The sequence below is a fragment of the Grampus griseus genome, assembly GCF_964374135.1.
Source record: "Grampus griseus genome assembly, chromosome: 8".
Taxonomy (NCBI): Eukaryota; Metazoa; Chordata; class Mammalia; order Artiodactyla; family Delphinidae; genus Grampus; species Grampus griseus.
The window spans coordinates 73,160,796-73,179,282 of NC_139002.1; the positions used below are offsets into that span (position 1 = coordinate 73,160,796).

The following is an 18,487-nucleotide window of genomic DNA, read 5'->3' on the forward strand; positions in this document are numbered from 1 at the left end:
TCAAGGAGTTTTTCCCCTACATTTTCTTCTAGGAGTTTTACACTTTCAGGCTTCTGTTTAAAGCTTTAATCCATTTTGAGTTGATTTTTGTGAGCAGCATAAGATATGGGTCCAGTTTCATTCCTCTGCATGTGATTATTCAGTTTCCCAACACCATTCATTGTAAAGACTGTATTTTTCCACTGAGTATTCTTGGCTCCCTTGTCAAATATCCGTTGACAGTATCTGCAAGGGCTTATTTCTAGGCTCTCGATTCTGTTTCATTGGTCTATATGTCTGTTTTTATTCCAGTACTATACTGCTTTGATTACTATAGCTTTGTAATATAGTTTGAAATCAGGCAGTGTGATGCCTCTAACTTTTTTCTTCTTTCTCAGGATTGCTTTGGCTATTTGGGGTCTTTTGTGGCCCCATATGAATTTTAGGATTGTTTTTTATATTTCTGTGAAAATGCCGTTGGTATTTTAGATTGCATTGAATCTATGGAATGCTTTGGATAGTATGAACATTTTAACAATATTACTACTTCCAATCCATGAACATGGGATGTTTTTCCATTTATTTGTGTCTGCTTCATTTTTTTGCATCAAAGTCGTATAGTTTTGAGTGTGCAGATATTTAATCTCTTTGATTAAATTTATTCCTAAGTATCTATTGTTTTTGATATTATTGTGAATGGGATTGTTTTCTTTATTTATTTTTCAGGTAATTTGTTGTTAGTGTATAGAAACACAACTGATTTCTGTATTTTGTATCCTGAAACTTCACTAAATGTACTGATTAGTTCTATTAGTTTTTGGTGGGGTCTTTAGAATTTTCTATAAATAAGGTCATATCATCTGTTATCAGAGACAGTTTTACTTCTTTTATTCTAATTTGGATACCTTATCATTTTGGCTCCTGCCTTATTGCTCTGGCTAGGACTTTTCAGTACTGTGTTGAATAGGAGTGGTGAGAGTGGGAACACTTGTCTTGTTGCTGATCTTAGAGGAACAGCTTTCAGGTTTTCACCTTTGAGTATGTTAGTTGTGGGCTTGTTATATATGGCTTTTATTATGTTTAGGTACATTCCTTCTCTACCCACTTTGTTAATATGATATTGACATGAACAGGTATTGAATTTTGGTAATTGCTTTTTCTGCATCTATTGCAATGATAATAAAATTTTTATTTTTATTCTGTTAATGTGGTATATCACATTTATTGATTTGCATATGTTAAAACATCCTTACATCCCAGGGATAAATCCCACTTGATCATGATTTATGATCCTTTCAATATATTGTTGAATTTGGTTTGCTACTATTTTGTTGAGAATTTTTGCATCTGTATTCATCAGGGAAATTGGCCTGTAGTTTTCCTGTAGCAGCCTTATCTGGTTTTGGTATTAGAGTAATGTTGGTCTCATAAAATGAGTGTGGGAGTTTTCCCTACTCTTCAGTTTTGGGGAAGAGTTTGAGAAGGATTGGCATTAATTCTTTAAATGTTTGGTAGATTCACCAGGGAAGCCATCTGGTCCTGGACTTCTCTTTGTTGGGAGATTTCTGATTACTGATTCAATCTCTTTACTCATTATTGGTCTGTTCATTTATTCTATTTCTTCATTATGTAGTGTTGGTAGGTTTATGTTTCTAGGAATTTATCCATTTCCTCTAGGGTGTCCAATTTGTTGGCATATAATTGTTCATAGTAGTGTCGTGATCCTTTGTATTTGTGTGGTATCAGTGGTAAGGTCTCTGTTTTCATTTCTGATTTTATTTGAGTCTTCTCTCTTTTTTCCTTAGTCCAGTTTGTCAATTTTAACTTTTCAAAAAACCAGGTGTTAGTTTCATTGACCTTTTCTATTGTCCTTTTAGTCTCTGTTTAATTTATCTCCACTCTGATCTTTGTTATTTCCTTCCTTCTGCTAACTTTGGACTTGGTTTGTTCTTCTATTACTGGCTCCTTGAGGTTGTTTATTTGAGGTCTTCCTTTTTTCTTAATGTAGGCATTTAATGCTGTATAGACTTCCCTCTCTACGAACTGCTCTTGCTTCATCCCATAAGTTTTCGTATGTTGTGTTTCCATTTTCATTTGTTTCAAGATATTTTTAAATTTCCCTTTTGATTTCTTCTTTGACTCTTTGGTTGTTCAGGTGTGTGTTGTTTAATTTCCATATATTTTTGAACTTTCCAGTTTCCCTCCTGTTAATTTCTAGTTTTGTAACATTGTGTTTGGAAAAGATACTTGGTATGTTTTTGTTTTTGTTTTTGTTTTTGTTTGCGGTACACGGGCCTCTCTCTGTTGTGGCCTCTCCCGTTGTGGAGCACAGGCTCCGGACGCGCAGGCTCAGCAGCCGTGGCTCACGGGCCCAGCCGCTCCGCGGCATGTGGGATCTTCCCGGACCGGGGCATGAACCCCTGTCCCCTGCATCGGCAGGCGGACTCTCAACCACTGTGCCACCAGGGAGGCCCTGGGATCCATTTTTTTTTTTGATTCATTTTTATTGTACAGTCAACAACCTCTCCAGATTTGGTAAAATAGTCCTTTAGGTCCTTTTTGCTGGTATCCCAGCTCAGGCCACCAGTGAACAGTTTTCCTGCATCCTCCTTGTTCTTGCTGACATTTATCTAGTAGCCCTCCGTGCCGTTCTGGTTGCCAGCCTGGGGCGCCGTGCTTCCGCCTTCAGCACCCACCGTGCCCCCAGTGCCGGCTGGCGACTTGCCTTCAGTGATGGCCTCGTGTCCGTTGTCGGTGGCGCCCATTGTCTCCATGGGCTGCTCCTCATCCGCTTCCGACATGCTAGGCCGTGGCGTACGGCTGCAACCCAGAAGCTTGCCCGGGCCCGTGTGGTGCCTCCGCCTCTAGTTTTTTTCTTATAGTGACTTTGTCTGGCCTTGGTAAATGGGTAATGCTTAGAAGCAGTAATAATGGCTCCACTTTCATTTCTGATTTTAATAATTTGAGTCTTCTCTCTTTTTTCTTAATTCATCTAGCTAAAAGTTGTCAATTTGTTGATCTTTTCAAAGAACCATTGATTTTTTTCTATTGTTTTTCCATTCTCTATTTTGTTATTTCTGATCTTCATTATTTACTTCCATTTGCTAGATTTGGGTTTAATTTGTTCTTTTTTTTCTAGTTCCTTAAGTTGTAATGTTAGATTGACATCTTTCGTGTTTTGTAATGTAAGCATATATGGCTATAAGTTTACCCTTTAGCACTGCTTTCTCTCTGACCAATAAGTTTTATGTTATGTTTTCATTTTCATTCATCGTTAAGTATTTCCTAATTTCCATTGTGCTTTCTTCTTTGATCCATTAGATTGTTATAGAGTGTGCTTTTTAATTTCCACAGATTTGTGAATTTTCCAGTGTTACTTGTTATTGATTTCTAAATTCACCTCATTGTGTCAGAGAATATACTTTGTATGATGCCTGTCTTCTTAAATCTATTGAGACTTAATTTGTGGCATAACGTAAACGTATGGTCTATTCTCGAAAATATCCCATGTGCACTTGAGGAGAATGTAGATGCTGTTATTGTTGGGTAAAGTGTTCCATTTGTCTGTTAGATCTAGTTGGTCTGTGGTGTTGAATTCTCTATTTCCTTACTTACCTTCTGTTTGATTGATCTATCCATTATTGAAAGTTGGGTATTTAAGTCTTCAGTTATTATTGTAGAACTGTCTGTTTCTCCCTTCAGTTTTGTCAGTTTTTGCTTCATGTATTTTGATGGTCTGCTATTAGATGCATACATGTTTATAATTATTGTTTTATTTTCTTTCATTTTCTTTATTGAACCTCTAATTAGTATGTAATGTCCTTCTTTGCCTACTGTAAACTTTTTTGATTTGAAGTCTATTTTATCTGACATTAGTATAGCCACCCCTGCTCCCTTTTGGTTACTATTTGCATAAAATATCTTTTTCCATTCTGTCACTTTTAATCTATTTGTGTCTTTGGCTTTAAAGTAAGTTTCATGTTGACAGCATGTACTTGGCTTCTGTGTTTTGATCCATTATGTCAATCTCTTTTGATTGTAGAGTGTAATTTGTTTACATTTAAAGTAATTACTGATAATGGGGGCTTCTGTCATTGTGCTATTTGTTTTCTATATGCTTTAGAGCTTCTTGTTTCTCATTTCCTGCATTACTGTCTTCTTTTGTGTTTATTTTTTGTAGTGAAATATTTAAATTCCTGTCTCATTTTCTTTTGTATATATCCTATAGCTATTATAGCTATTTTCATTTTGGTTGCCATGGGGGATTACCTTTAGCACCCTAAAGTTATAATACTCTTATTTGAATTTCTACCAGCTTAACTTCAATAACATACAAAACCTCTGCTTCTTCATAGTTCCATCCTCACCCCTTTTGATTGTTGATGTCACAAAATTGCATCTTTGCACACTGTTTGCCCCAAAATATAAACTAATAATTCTTTTAAATGCAGTTGTTTCTTAAATTTGAAAATGGGAGTTACATACCAAAGTCACAGTAATACTAGCTTTTAGACTAATTTTTTTAATGTATTAGTCTCCTAAATTATGCAGAAAATAAAAAGTGTAAGTATAAACCATTGTTACAATATTACTAGCTTTTATAACTGCCCATGCATTTACCTTTATTGAGATCTTTATTTTTTCACATGGCTTCAAGTTATTGTTTATTTCATCCTGCAGGACTGCCTTGAGTATTTCTTGCAGGACTGGTCTAGTGGTGATGAACTCCCTAAGCTTTAGTTTCTTTGGCAAAGTCTTAATTTTTCCCTCACTTTTGAAGAACAGTTTTGCCGGTATAAGATATGATTCTTGGTTGACAGTTGTTTTCTTTTTATCACTTTAAATATATCTGCCCAGTACCTTCTGGCCTCCAAAGTTTCTGGTGAGAAATCTGCTGATGATCTTGTTTTTCACTTTTCTTCAGTCTTTTTTCTTTCTGTTCCTGAGTCAGTAATTTCCATTGTCCTATCTTCAGGTTTGCTGATTCTGTCTTCTGCCTGCTCAAATCTGCTTCTTAGTCCATCTAGTGATTTTTTTCATTTCAGTTATTGTGCTTTTCAGCTCTAGAATTTTGGGGGTGGGGGTTCTTTTTAGGTTTTATATTTCTTTATTGATATTTCCGTTTTGTTCACTCATCATTTTCTTGACTTTCTCTACCTCTTCCTTTAGTTCTTTGAGTATCTTTAAGACAGTTGTTTTAAAGTCTTTGTCTAGTATATCTGCCATCGGTTTTTTCCCCCCCCCAGGGACAGTTTCTGTTGATTCATTTTTCCCTTTGAATGGGCCATGCTTTTATATTTCTTTGTATGCCTTGTGTTTTGTTGTTTTTGTTGCTGTTGTTGAAAACTGGATGTTTGAATCTAGTAATATATGACAATGTTATCAGATTCTATCCCTTCCCCAGGGTTTGCTGGGTTTTTGTTGTTATTGTTATCGCTTTTGTTTTTTGATGGTTGAAGGCTGTTTCTGTGCCAAGGACCAACCTGAGGTGTACTCTTAAGGTCTTTGAGGTTGTCTCTAGGCCTGTGCTTTTCCCTGGGCATACGTGGTTACTTTCTAATTTCCCCCAAATATGCCACTGCTTTTGTATGTTCTGGTCTTTAATGTCTGGCTCCCATGAGGGGAAAAAGAAATATTAAGGGAAGGGGGAAAGGGTGCCTGCCCTTTACATTCCTTGGAGGTTACTTTAGCCAGAGGGGGAGAGGCTTGCAACAGTAGTGGGGAGGTGCAACAACAATGGCTTTGCCCTCTTTGTCTACCCTTCTGTCATCAGAAGCAGTAATCAGTCATTAGAGAACAGATCTCTGATATTTGGAGGAAAGGGTGCTTTTCACAGGCTGTGCACAGACTGCTTTCCGTACATGTAAACAGCCCTGCTACTCTGCTAAGGGCTGAAATTGGCTGAAACTAACCACAGTTTAACATACAAACCTTCCCCTGGAAATTTCAAGCTTTCAGAAGACTCCAGAGTTCCACCAAAAGTTATGTCAGACAGATTCTGGCAGTGCAGTTATTGTCTAGTTGGGAAGATAGATTCCTGGTGCTTCCTACTTCTCCATCTTCCTAGAATCCTCCAGTATTTAACTAGATTTTTAAACCTAGGAAACTGTTTTGTGAAAAAGCAAACTCAAAGTCATCTTCCCAGATACTCCTGCCTTTTTGGAAGGGGTCCATACCTGCTGTTAACCATTCACCCATGACCTGGGTGATTATCTTTGTATCAAGCATGTCCTAATATTTTACACATAGAAAAAAAACAAGCTTGTATACACCTATAATTACCAGGATCTATAAGATCCAATAGGTAACCAAAATCCCTCACCAGATGTTTTGGTAATTCTTAACTAATTGGACTATCTTATTTTGCCCTTTTATTTACTATAACTTGTACCTTATTAAAGTTATTGATAGATGCATTTGTGTGTTCAGTTTCTCTAAAGCAAATTTATTTCTTCTTCTAGTCAAACTATTTCCACATCAATTGGAAGTTTCAGGTCAATATCCCAAAATATCTTTTCACTGTGATAATTTTTATTGGTATGTTTCATTTTCTTAGATTTCCTTAAGGGGACCTACAAACCTTTGTTATGCCACATAGCTTTGGATAAGAGATTAAATTAATGCCTAGCAAATGAAACATATGTTAATATTACAGTATCATTTCATATCTTAACAAAAATGTCCCTTACCCACATATTGTACCATATATTTCCAGTTACAGGGACCACTAGAGACCATTTCCCAGTAAATGCAGGAATCTAACTGATCTGGTGGCTCAGTTATAACCCAGCCACAAAGGAACATGTTTTAGCCAATACTGGTTTCCAGATGTCATGGAGTAGCCCATCTTTATAGGGAGGTCACAGTGTTAGGCTTTTGTCTGCCCAATCCCAGATAATTGTACTACAGGGACTGCTAGTTTCTTTTTCATTTGAAACACTATTGCTATAAGGGAATAGTGATTAAGATCACATTTTCCACTGTAGTCCTGTATGATTTGAATACCAAACACTGCAACACATTACAGATCAGTACTCATTCCAGTTAGTCCTCTCAACAATGCAATGTCCAGCATTAAATTATTTGCCCCTTGTTCATTTAGCAGAGGATCTATAGTTACAAAGAATCCTCAGGATACTGTAGTACTTATCTAAAAATGACTCAACTCTTTTATGTTATAGCCTCTGATTTTCCAGTGCCTAACTAACAATTGCAGGGGAGTGACATCATGATTTAATAGGCTGTCTTTCCAGGTTCTGAATAGAGCATTTAGTTTACAGCATGGGTCAGTCTTTGTCTTAAAATACCAGCCTTGAAACTGCTTGTTCTCTATCCTCCCTTTTACACCAGCGGTTTTAATTTCATTAGGATGGTTAATAGCAACTAAAGGATTATGTTTTTAGCCATTTTCTTCTCAACCCTCTTCTCTTTCTCAAGACATTTTGTTAATTCCTGAGAGGGTAAACCTGTCATCCAGATTCTACTGGTAAGATTTGTCCCCACTTATCTACTGCAAAGCTTTCTTCAACTCATACACCACTAGTCAATCAATCTCTAGGCAAAACTTTCCTTTCTTTTTACTTACCCCACAGAGTCTTGGTTATATTGAGGATCTGAAAGTTAATTTTAATTTTGACATCAATCCTCTTACCCTCTAGTAGTGCCCCTGGTTTTGGATTGATAGTCAAATCACAGGACACCACAATAAGTGTAGTGCAGGCCCAACTTTCCTGTGTTGAGCTTGTCCATTTACACATCAGTGTAATTTGCTACCGAGTGTGTTGTGTGCAGTCCTGGGGCCTTAAAACCGTGCCTAGGTAGTTGCAAGACCATCTGATACAAATAATGATACTGTACATTGTGTGTTTCTTGTCCTGGATCCTTTTCTCAAAATTATATAAGAGCTAGGTTAAAACTTCTTTGTCCTTTGAGTTTTACGGTCAGTCCAAATCCGAGATCGCTGTTGGTGGCAATGCAAAAATAAAATACATATTTATTGTAGAAAATAAGAATTATTTTCACAATTATACTCCAATAAAGATGTTAAAAAAAAATGTCTCCAGACATTACCAAATGTCCCTTGGGAATGTTTGGTAAGGCAAAATCACCTCCAGCTGAGAACCTTTTAAGTAGACTGGAGAAAGTAAAGCCAGTATAAACAGCTCTTTTGAGGTAAGTGGCTGTGAAATTAAGGAGAGAGAGCAGTAACTGGAGAGGAAAATCAGGGCAAGGCAGGTTTTTTTTTGTTGTTGTTTAAAAGATAAGATGTAAAGAAGATATTGAAGATAGAAGTAATAAGCAGAGATGGTGGGATCCAGAGCATTGGTGAAGGTATTAGTCCCAGAAAGGAGGAGGGACAACTATCTTTTTTAATAGGGGATAACAAAGAGAAGATAGGTAGTGAATCATATAGGTTTGTAAGTTTGGCATTGGAAGCATCTGATGACTTCTTTTTAGTGAAAGGAGACAAAATCATCTACTGAAAGTCAAGGGAGGTATAGAAAAATCAGGTGTTTGAGAAGATTTGAAATCACCTTTGTAGATAGTGAGAAATAGAATTTGACAAAAAAATAAAGGCAGAATTACTGTCAGGTGGATGCTTGAGGTAGATAAGTATTAATTTTGACAAAAGTTAAAGATCAGCTTTGTTGTGTGGTTTTCTCTAGGGACCTGAGTGCAGGAGTGGAGAAAGTAGATAACTGAATTCATCTGGGTTTGGGTTTTACTTGTGCAGTGTTAAAGGGGGAGAGAGAAGAGAGGAAGACAGAGAGATAGATAGAGGTGTAGGTAGTTTTGGTGTCTATACTTGTTAAAAATGAGTTTGAAAAAAAAAAAATGAGTTTGACCTTCTGCTAAAGGGTCACAGTCAAATTCAAGACGGTTGCCCTTAAATGTTATCTACATACAAATGAATAAATTACAAAAAGAAAATGAGTAATAATTTAAGAAATATTTATAAAAATTAAAATAGGCAAAGGGTCTTAGGGTGTAGCAAAAGAGTTACAAGAAAGGAATATAAATTGGATATGGAGGAACCTCATAACAAGGTTCAGAGTAAGATACTTGGGGTGGGAGAAGGTCCCATGAGCTAAAGAAGACAAGAAACTGGAAAGAAAGGGAATTAGTTCGTTTATCCACATGGACAATGAAGCCACCAAGGATAATGGCACAAACTGGGATAGAGAGAGAAGATTGCTAGGGTCAAAGTCTTTTATGAATGAGATGGAATACTCAAGAGGTTTGTAGACGGTCATTAGAAAGGAAAGAAAAGCTGAATAAGATGGGCCTCAAAAAATAGGGGGAATTGTTTTTGTTTTTAAGAGAGCAAGGGATTAATAATCTGGAAGAGACAGTGAGGGGTATACAGTGGATTCTACACTCTTCCTCTTTTGAGGATACAAAGGGCTGTGGGAGAATAAGCAATTACCCCCAGAGGGCTCCTGAAGAAGAGTCAGGGAGGTGTCAAATGAACGCTCCTGGAAAGAGGTTGAGTAATACGGGAATTTCATAGTCTTTACTGAACAAGTCAGTGGATGAGTTATAGTTTATAGGAAATACTTAAACATTTGACATTAAGAGCAAAATCATTTGTATGCTCTTAATCTTTTTTCCCAGTTACTTCATTTTTATTACTTCAGCAAATAAAGCAAATAAAGCAAATAAAGTTGCCAATAGAGTTTATTTAACATTAATATATTAACTTGATTTTTTGTCAGATAAATAGGGAATTCTCTTTAAATAACCATTTCCTCACTTCACGGCCAGTCTATGAGGAAAGGAAGCAAATTTCAGTGCATCCAGGGGTCATACTGCCAACCAGGCATGACGCTTAAAGGGAAGAGGATAGGCTAAGGGGGGGGGGCAGCAGGTCATGGCAGTACACAGGGCTAGGCCAGGGCAGCCTTGGAGGTCAGGGCCCTTGTTTCCAGTCTACCCAGCAGCCCCCAAATGGCATAATGGCATGGACATACATTTCCAGTTCTAATCCAAGAAGCCCTTTCTAGCAGGAAGAGATACAGTGAAAGGAGAGAGAGCAAATTCCTGAAACACCAGCATGGAAGGCAGGAGGGCTTTTGCCCCAGCCACGCTGCCTTGTTCCTGATGCCACCCAATCCCTGGCAGCTCATGTTAAAGCTCTAAAAGGTATTGTGCTACACAGAGGGAGCAACAGAATGACCAAGGACAGGAAAGGGAAGCAGGGGCAGGCAAGTGTGACTGCAGCTGGAATGTGGCTGGGAAGGGAATGTGGGCTGACAGTCTGGTGGGACAGTGGCCTTCCATGGCGAGGCACGGACCAGAGTGGAGTGAATGTGAGTAGAGCCTGGCAGGGGACCCTGAGGAGAAGACATGTGGCTGTTCTGATGGAGATCAGGAGGTTGAGTATAAAGTGGCTACCAAAATGAGGGAGTTGGACTGCAGTGGAAAAGGTAGATAGGGAGTCCCTCTGTGGGCCACTAGAGTAAAGCAGGAACGCTGAGCTCCTGAGGAGAGCCCCAGAGACGGTGAGAGGGAAGCCTGGCTGAGTAGTGCCTGTGGGCTCTGAACTACTATGGGAAGCTGGGAGGCACCACTCCAGGGTCAAGGAGCCTCTCCCTTTCTCAACGCTGGTTCTGGTAACTTTACAGGCACAACTGGAGGAACAACAAGACTTTCCCATTGCCTCCTCCAGCCCTACATTCTGGGGTAAGAAAAGGCAATGGGTGGTAGGGGGCAGAGAGGTGTGAGAGGTCTACTGGCTCTTCCTACCTTCCAGGGAGGAGGTGGAGGCTGGTTTGTGGGCATGTAGACATTGTGTGGGTTACCCAGGTTGTAATAGGCTCTAGCAGCTGCCTCTACAGCCTTGGCTTCAGCTGCAGGAGTGGAGGGAACATCAGGGCTGCTGATGGGAGGCTCCATGGCCCTAGGATAGGGTGGTGGCCATGGCTGCACCCGTTCCATGGCCCTGTCCATCATGGAAGGTCCTGGATAGAAGCCAAGTGGTAGCCAGGAGGGCAGGAGTACATTCCACTGGTGACTAGCGGGGGAATTACGTAAACCCTGCTGAGCATGTGAGTACCTGGAAGCTTAGGCTCCACTGGAGGCTCCACCTCTGGAGGCTTGAGAAGCCACCTGTTAGCATCTGTTGTCCAAACTCAGTGGCATCCCCTCATGTAAAGATTATACAAAGCAGAGCCTGCCCAGCCACTTCCTGCTTCTGCCTTCACTGTTCTCTTGATTATTTTACACCAAACACAGCCTGCTTGATCTCACAGTCCTTCATCAGACTGCATTCTTCCGCTTAGAAAGAAATATGACAAGGGTAAGGGGTAAAATAGACAGTGCCCTTTTGGGCCCCTTTGAAGGCATGTGGTACATTCTTCATGTCATTAAACACAAGTTCTCACATGGTCATAGGACATTAGGATGCTCTTCGTACTGTTGACGATCACTCTGCTGCCCTCCGAATGATTCTTGAGCTCCGTAGTCTCTCTGTATATTCTTATTCTGAAGCCGTCTTGCATAGCTGCTTTTCCATATCAGGTTACTGAATAATAACCTAATTTTGCCTTTTAGGGCTTATATGGAATAAAAGAAGAAATCTTTCTCAGTATCCCTTGTGTCTTGGGCCAAAATGGTGCCTCAGATGTTGTGAAAGTTAACTTGAATTCTGAGGAGGAGGCCCTTTTAAAGAAGAGTGTAAACACACTTTGGGATGTCCAAAAAGACCTGATATTTTAAAACCTTTTAATGTTCCATGTTTTATAGAACAGAAGATAGTAGACTGTATATTTTACATTTTGAAAGTATCTTCACCTGATCTTTCAAAAATAAAACAACATTGGACCTATGACATAACTCCAGCCTCTCAAGGCTAGAAAAAGGAAATGGTAAAGGAATTTCTCTATTCTAATGATACTCAACCTGTACAGATGTAAGTTATACTTCTGAAGTATGTCATATATGTAAAAGTTGTCTTCAGGTTTAGTAGAATATGTATACTAACCCATTTAATATAGAACTTATGATTCTTCTCATAAAACAACAGAATTTCTAGTACTGAAATTTCGTTTTGTGCTTTCCTCCATTAGGGCACCAGCATATTCACTTTATATTGCTTCATTAACATTATGTGTTTATATATAATTTTTACTAAGTACTTATTTTTAAGACAATGTATATCAGAAGGAAAATAGAAATATAACTTCATGGTATAAAAAAATTAAATATCTTCAACCCTGCAAGTATTATACCAATTAATATAAACTCAAATAGTTGATTTGGTCCCTCTGTTGAAATACCACACAGGGAGTTTAGACCATCCTCTAGGTTATTCTTTTAGCAAACTACTACTATGCTTGCTGTGTTATGGTTATGAGCTCAGTATGACATGATTTCTGCCCTCAGGTATTTCACAGTGAGTATTTATGGTACCTCATCTAACTGGTTATTGATGGATGCTTGGTAACAGTCAATTGGTAGCTCCCTCTTGGTGTCCAAGGTAGGAGTGCATGTGCTTCATACAAAAATATATATTTCCGGGCTTCCCTGATGGCGCAGTGGTTGAGAGTCCCCCTGCCGATGCAGGGGACACGGGTTCATGCCCCGATCCGGGAAGATCCCACATGCCGCGGAGCGGCTGCGCCTGTGAGCCATGGCCGCTGAGCCTGCGTGTCCGGAGCCTGTTGCTCCACAACGGGAGAGGCCACAACAGTGAGAGGCCCGTGTACCACAGGAAAAAAAAAAAAAAAATTTATATATATATATATATATATATATATATATATTTCCTTGATTCCACAAAGAATTTAAGGCAGCTATAGGAAATACACAGTGAAACAAAAACTAAAAAATCAGGAGCGAGGTAATTTACAAATTAGACTAGGACAGGACCAGTGGGAAAAATTAGAAGGCATATATGCAGACCGTGAGGACCTACATAGCTCTGGTGGAGGCAAACCCATTTAGTCAGAGAGTTACGGTTAACTCTCTGTTATTCTTGCTATTTAATAGCTTTCATTTCAGTCATCTATTACTGAACATAATTAGTTTCCCATTATTTTGTTGTCTTTACTTTTTTTTCAACTTTTCCCTTGAATGTACAAAATATGGTCATGAGAGTTTAGTTAGGATGGGGGGAGGGGAGTCTTCTGTGGATTTTGCCTCGTTTTTTTTTTTTTTCATTTAATCTCCTTTATTTTTTTTTTCATTTTAACATCTTTATTGGAGTATAATTGCTTTACAATGGTATGTTAGCTTCAGCTTCACAACAAAATGAACCAGTTATATATATACATATGTTCCCATATCTCTTCCCACTTGCGTCTCCCTCCCTCCCACCCTCCCTATCCCACCCCTCCAGGCAGTCACAAAGCACCGAGCTGATCTCTCTGTGCTATGCGGCTGCTTCCCACTAGCTATCTACCTTACGTTTGGTAGTGTATATATGTCCATGCCTCTCTCTCGCTTTGTCACAGTTTACCCTTCCCCCTCCCCATAGCCTCAAGTCCATTCTCTAGTAAGTCTGTGTCTTTATTCCCGTTTCACCCCTAGGTTTTTCATGACATTTCTTTTCTTAAATTCCATATATATGTGTTAGCATACGGTATTTGTCTCTCTCTTTCTGACTTACTTCACTCTGTATGACAGACTCTAGGTCTATCCACCTCATTACAAATAGCTCAATTTCGTTTCTTTTTATGGCTGAGTAATATTCCATTGTATATATGTGCCACATCTTCTTTTTCCATTCATCCGATGATGGACATTTAGGTTGTTTCCATCTCTGGGCTATTGTAAATAGAGCTGCAATGAACATTTTGGTACATGACACTTTTTGAATTATGGTTTTCTCAGGGTATATACCCAGTAGTGGGATTGCTGGGTCATACGGTAGTTCTATTTGTAGTTTTTTAAGGAACCTCCATACTGTTCTCCACAGTGGCTGTATCAATTTACATTCCCACCAACAGTGTAAGAGGGTTCCCTTTTCTCCACACCCTCTCCAGCATTTATTGTTCTAGAGTTTTTGATGATGGCCATTCTGACTGGTGTGAGATGATATCTCATTGTAGTTTTGATTTGAATTTCTCTAATGATTAGTGATGTTGAGCATTCTTTCATGTGTTTGTCGGCAGTCTGTATATCTTCTTTGGAGAAATGTCTATTTAGGTCTTCTGCCCATTTTTCGATTGGGTTGTTTGTCTTTTTGTTATTAAGCTGCATGAGCTGCTTATAAATTTTGGAGATTAATCCTTTGTCAGTTGCTTCATTTGCAAATATTTTCTCCCATTCTGAGGGCTGTCTTTTGGTCTTGTTTATGGTTTCCTTTGCTGCGCAAAAGCTTTGAAGTTTCATTAGGTCCCATTTGTTTATTTCTGTTTTTATTTCCATTTCTCTAGGAGGTGGGTCAAAAAGGACCTTGCTGTGATTTATGTCATAGAGTGTTCTGCCTATGTTTTCCTCTAAGAGTGTGATAGTTTCTGGCCTTACATTTAGGTCTTTAATCCATTTTGAGCTTATTTTTGTGTATGGTGTTAGGGAGTGATCTAATCTCATACTTTTACATGTAGCTGTCCAGTTTTCCCAGCACCACTTATTGAAGAGGCTGTCCTTTCTCCACTGTACATTCCTGCCTCCTTTATCAAAGATAAGGTGACCATATGTGCGTGGGTTTATCTCTGGGCTTTCTATCCTGTTCCATTGATCTATCTTTCTGTTTTTGTGCCAGTACCATACTGTCTTGATTACTGTAGCTTTGTAGTATAATCTGAAGTGAGGAAGCCTGACTCCTCCAGCTCCATTTTTCGTTCTCAAGATTGCTTTGGCTATTCAGGGTCTTTTGTGTTTCCATACAAACTGTGAAAGTTTTTGTTCTAGTTCTGTGAAAAATGCCAGTGGTAGTTTGATAGGGATTGCACTGAATCTGTAGATTGCTTTGGGTAGTAGAGTCATTTTCACAACATTGATTCTTCCAATCCAAGAACATGGTATATCTCTCCATCTATTTGTATCATCTTTAATTTCTTTCATCAGTGTCTTATAATTTTCTGCATACAGGTCTTTTGTCTCCTTAGGTAGGTTTATTCCTAGATATTTTATTCTTTTTGTTGCAATGGTAAATGGGAGTGTTTTCTTGATTTCACTTTCAGATTTTTCATCATCAGTGTATAGGAATGCCAGAGATTTCTGTGCATTAATTTGGTATCCTGCTACTTTATCAAATTCATTGATTAGCTCTAGTAGTTTTCTGGTAGCATCTTTAGGATTCTCTATGTATAGTATCATGTCATCTGCAAGCAGTGACAGCTTTACTTCTTCTTTTCCGATTTGGATTCCTTTTATTTCCTTTTCTTCTCTGATTGCTGTGGCTAAAACTTCCAAAACTATGTTGAATAAGAGTGGTGAGAGTGGGCAACCTTGTCTTGTTCCTGATCTTAGTGGAAATGCTTTCAGTTTTTCACCATTGAGGACGATGTTGGCTGTGGGTTTGTCATATATGGCCTTTATTATGTAGAGGAAAGTTCCCTCTATGCCTACTTTCTGCAGGGTTTTTATCATAAATGGGTGGTGAATTTTGTCAAAAGCTTTCTCTGCATCTATTGAGATGATCATATGGTTTTTCTCCTTCAATTTGTTAATATGGTGTATCACGTTGATTGATTTGCGTATATTGAAGAATCCTGGAATTCCTGGAATAAACCCCACTTGATCATGGTGTATGATCCGTTTAATGTGCTGTTGGATTCTGTTTGCTAGTATTTTGTTGAGGATTTTTGCATCTATGTTCATCAGTGATATTGGCCTGTAGTTTTCTTTCTTTGTGACATCCTTGTCTGGTTTTGGTATCAGGGTGATGGTGGCCTCGTAGAATGAGTTTGGGAGTGTTCCTCCCTCTGCTATATTTTGGAAGAGTTTGAGAAGGATAGGTGATAGCTCTTGTCTAAATGTTTGATAGAATTCGCCTGTGAAGCCATCTGGTCCTGGGATTTTGCTTGTTGGAAGATTTTAAATCACAGTTTCAATTTCAGTGCTTGTAATTGTTCTGTTCATATTTTCTATTTCTTCGTGATTCAGTCTTGGCAGTTTGTGCCTTTCTAAGAATTTGTCCATTTCTTCCAGGTTGTCCATTTTATTGGCATAGAGTTGCTTGTAGTAATCTCTCATGATCTTTTGTATTTCTGCAGTGTCAGTTGTTACTTCTCCTTTTTCATTTCTAATTCTATTGATTTCGGTCTTCTCCCTTTTTTTCTTGATGAGTCTGGCTAATGGTTTATCAATTTTGTTTATCCTTTCAAAGAACCAGCTTTTAGTTTTATTGATCTTTGCTATTGTTTCCTTCATTTCTTTTTCCTTTATTTCTGATCTGATTTTTATGATTTCTTTCCTTCTGCTAACTTTGGGGTTTTTTTGTTCTTCTTTCTCTAATTGCTTTAGGTGCAAGGTTACGTTGTTTATTCGAGATGTTTCCTGTTTCTTAAGGTAGGATTGTATTGCTATAAACTTCCCTCTTAGAACTGATTTTGTTGCATCCCATAGATTTTGAGTCGTCGTGTCTCCATTGTCATTTGTTTCTAGGTATTTTTTGATTTCCTCTTTGATTTCTTCAGCGATTACTTCGTTATTAAGTAGTGTATTGTTTAGCTTCCATGTGTTTGTATTTTTTACAGATCTTTTCCTGTAATTTATCTCTAGTCTCATAGCGTTGTGGTCGGAAAAGATACTTGATACAATTTCAATTTTCTTAAATTTACCAAGGCTTGATTTGTGACCCAAGATATGATCTATCCTGGAGAATGTTCCATGAGCACTTGAGAAAAATGTGTATTCTGTTGTTTTTGGATGGAATGGCCTATAAATATCAATTAAGTCCATCTTGTTTAATGTATCATTTAAAGCTTGTGTTTCCTTATTTATTTTCATTTTGGATGATCTGTCCATTGGTGAAAGTGGGGTGTTAAAGTCCCCTACTATGAATGTGTTACTGTCGATTTCCCCTTTTATGGCTGTTAGTATTTGCCTTATGTATTGAGGTGCTCCTATGTTGGGTGCATAAATATTTACAATTGTTATATCTTCTTCTTGGATCAATCCCTTGATCATTATGTAGTGTCCTTCTTTGTCTCTTCTAATAGTCTTTATTTTAAAGTCTGTTTTGTCTGATATGAGAATTGCTACTCCAGCTTTCTTTTGGTTTCCATTTGCATGAAATACCTTTTTCCATCCCCTTACTTTCAGTCTGTATGTGTCTCTAGGTCTGAAGTGGGTCTCTTGTAGACAGCAAATGTATGCGTCTTGTTTTTGTATCCATTCAGCCAGTGTGTGTCTTTTGGTGGGAGCATTTAGTCCATTTACATTTAAGGTAATTATCGATATGTATGTTCCCATTACCATTTTCTTAATTGTTTTGGGTTCGTTATTGTAGGTCTTTTCCTTCTTTTGTGTTCCTTGCCTAGAGAAGTTCCTTTAGCAGTTGTTGTAGAGCTGGTTTGGTGGTGCTGAATTCTCTCAGCTTTTGCTTGTCTGTAAAGGTTTTAATTTCTCCATCAAATCTGAATGAGATCCTTGCTGGGTAGACTAATCTTGGTTTCAGGTTTTTCTCCTTCAACACTTTCAATATGTCCTGCCACTCCCTTCTGGCTTGCAGAGTTTCTGCTGAAAGATCAGCTGTTAACCTTATGGGGATTCCCTTGTGTGTTATTTGTTGGTTTTCCCTTGCTGCTTTTAATATGTTTTCTTTGTATTTAATTTTTGACAGTTTGATTAATATGTGTCTTGGCGTATTTCTCCTTGGATTTATCCTGTATGGGACTCTCTGTGCTTCCTGGACTTGATTAACTATTTCCTTTCCCATATTAGGGAAGTTTTCAACTATAATCTCTTCAAATATTTTCTCAGTCCCTTTCTTTTTCTCTTCTTCTTCTGGAACCCCTATAATTCGAATGTTGGTGCGTTTAATGTTGTCCCAGAGGTCTCTGAGACTGTCCTCAGTTCTTTTCATTCTTTTTTCTTTATTCTGCTCTGCAGTAGTTATTTCCCCTATTTTATCTTCCAGGTCACTTATCTGTTTTTCTGCCTCAGTTATTCTGCTATTGATCCCATCTAGAGTATTCTTCATTTCATTTATTGTGTTGTTCATCATTGTTTGTTTCATCTTTAGTTCTTCTAGGTCCTTGTTAACTGTTTCTTGCATTTTGTCTATTCTATTTCCAAGATTTTGGATCATCTTTACTATCATTATTCTGAATTCTTTTTCAGGTAGACTGCCTATTTCCTCTTCATTTGTTAGGTCTGGTGGGTTTTTATCTTGCTCCTTCATCTGCTGTGTGTTTTTCTGTCTTTTCATTTTGCTTATCTTACTGTGTTTGGGGTCTCCTTTTTGAAGGCTGAAGGTTCGTAGTTCCTGTTGTTTTTAGTGTCTGTCCCCAGTGGCTAAGGTTGGTTCAGTGGGTTGTGTAGGCTTCCTGGTGGAGGGTACTAGTGCCTGTGTTCTGGTGGATGAGACTGGATCTTGTCTTTCTGGTGGGCAGGT

General features: G+C 38.3%; 1 protein-coding gene across 1 annotated transcript in view; it reads left to right on the forward strand.

The window, feature by feature from the left end:
* The window catches only part of LOC309826121 (L-lactate dehydrogenase C chain-like), a gene marked incomplete at both ends in the record, with an annotated part of 50,522 nt that overhangs the window by 13,126 nt on the left and 18,909 nt on the right, over nt 1-18,487 (forward strand). The window contains 1 exon segment of the mRNA XM_082660100.1: nt 2,554-2,793. Within this exon segment, the coding sequence (XP_082516226.1) occupies nt 2,554-2,793 (240 nt within the window).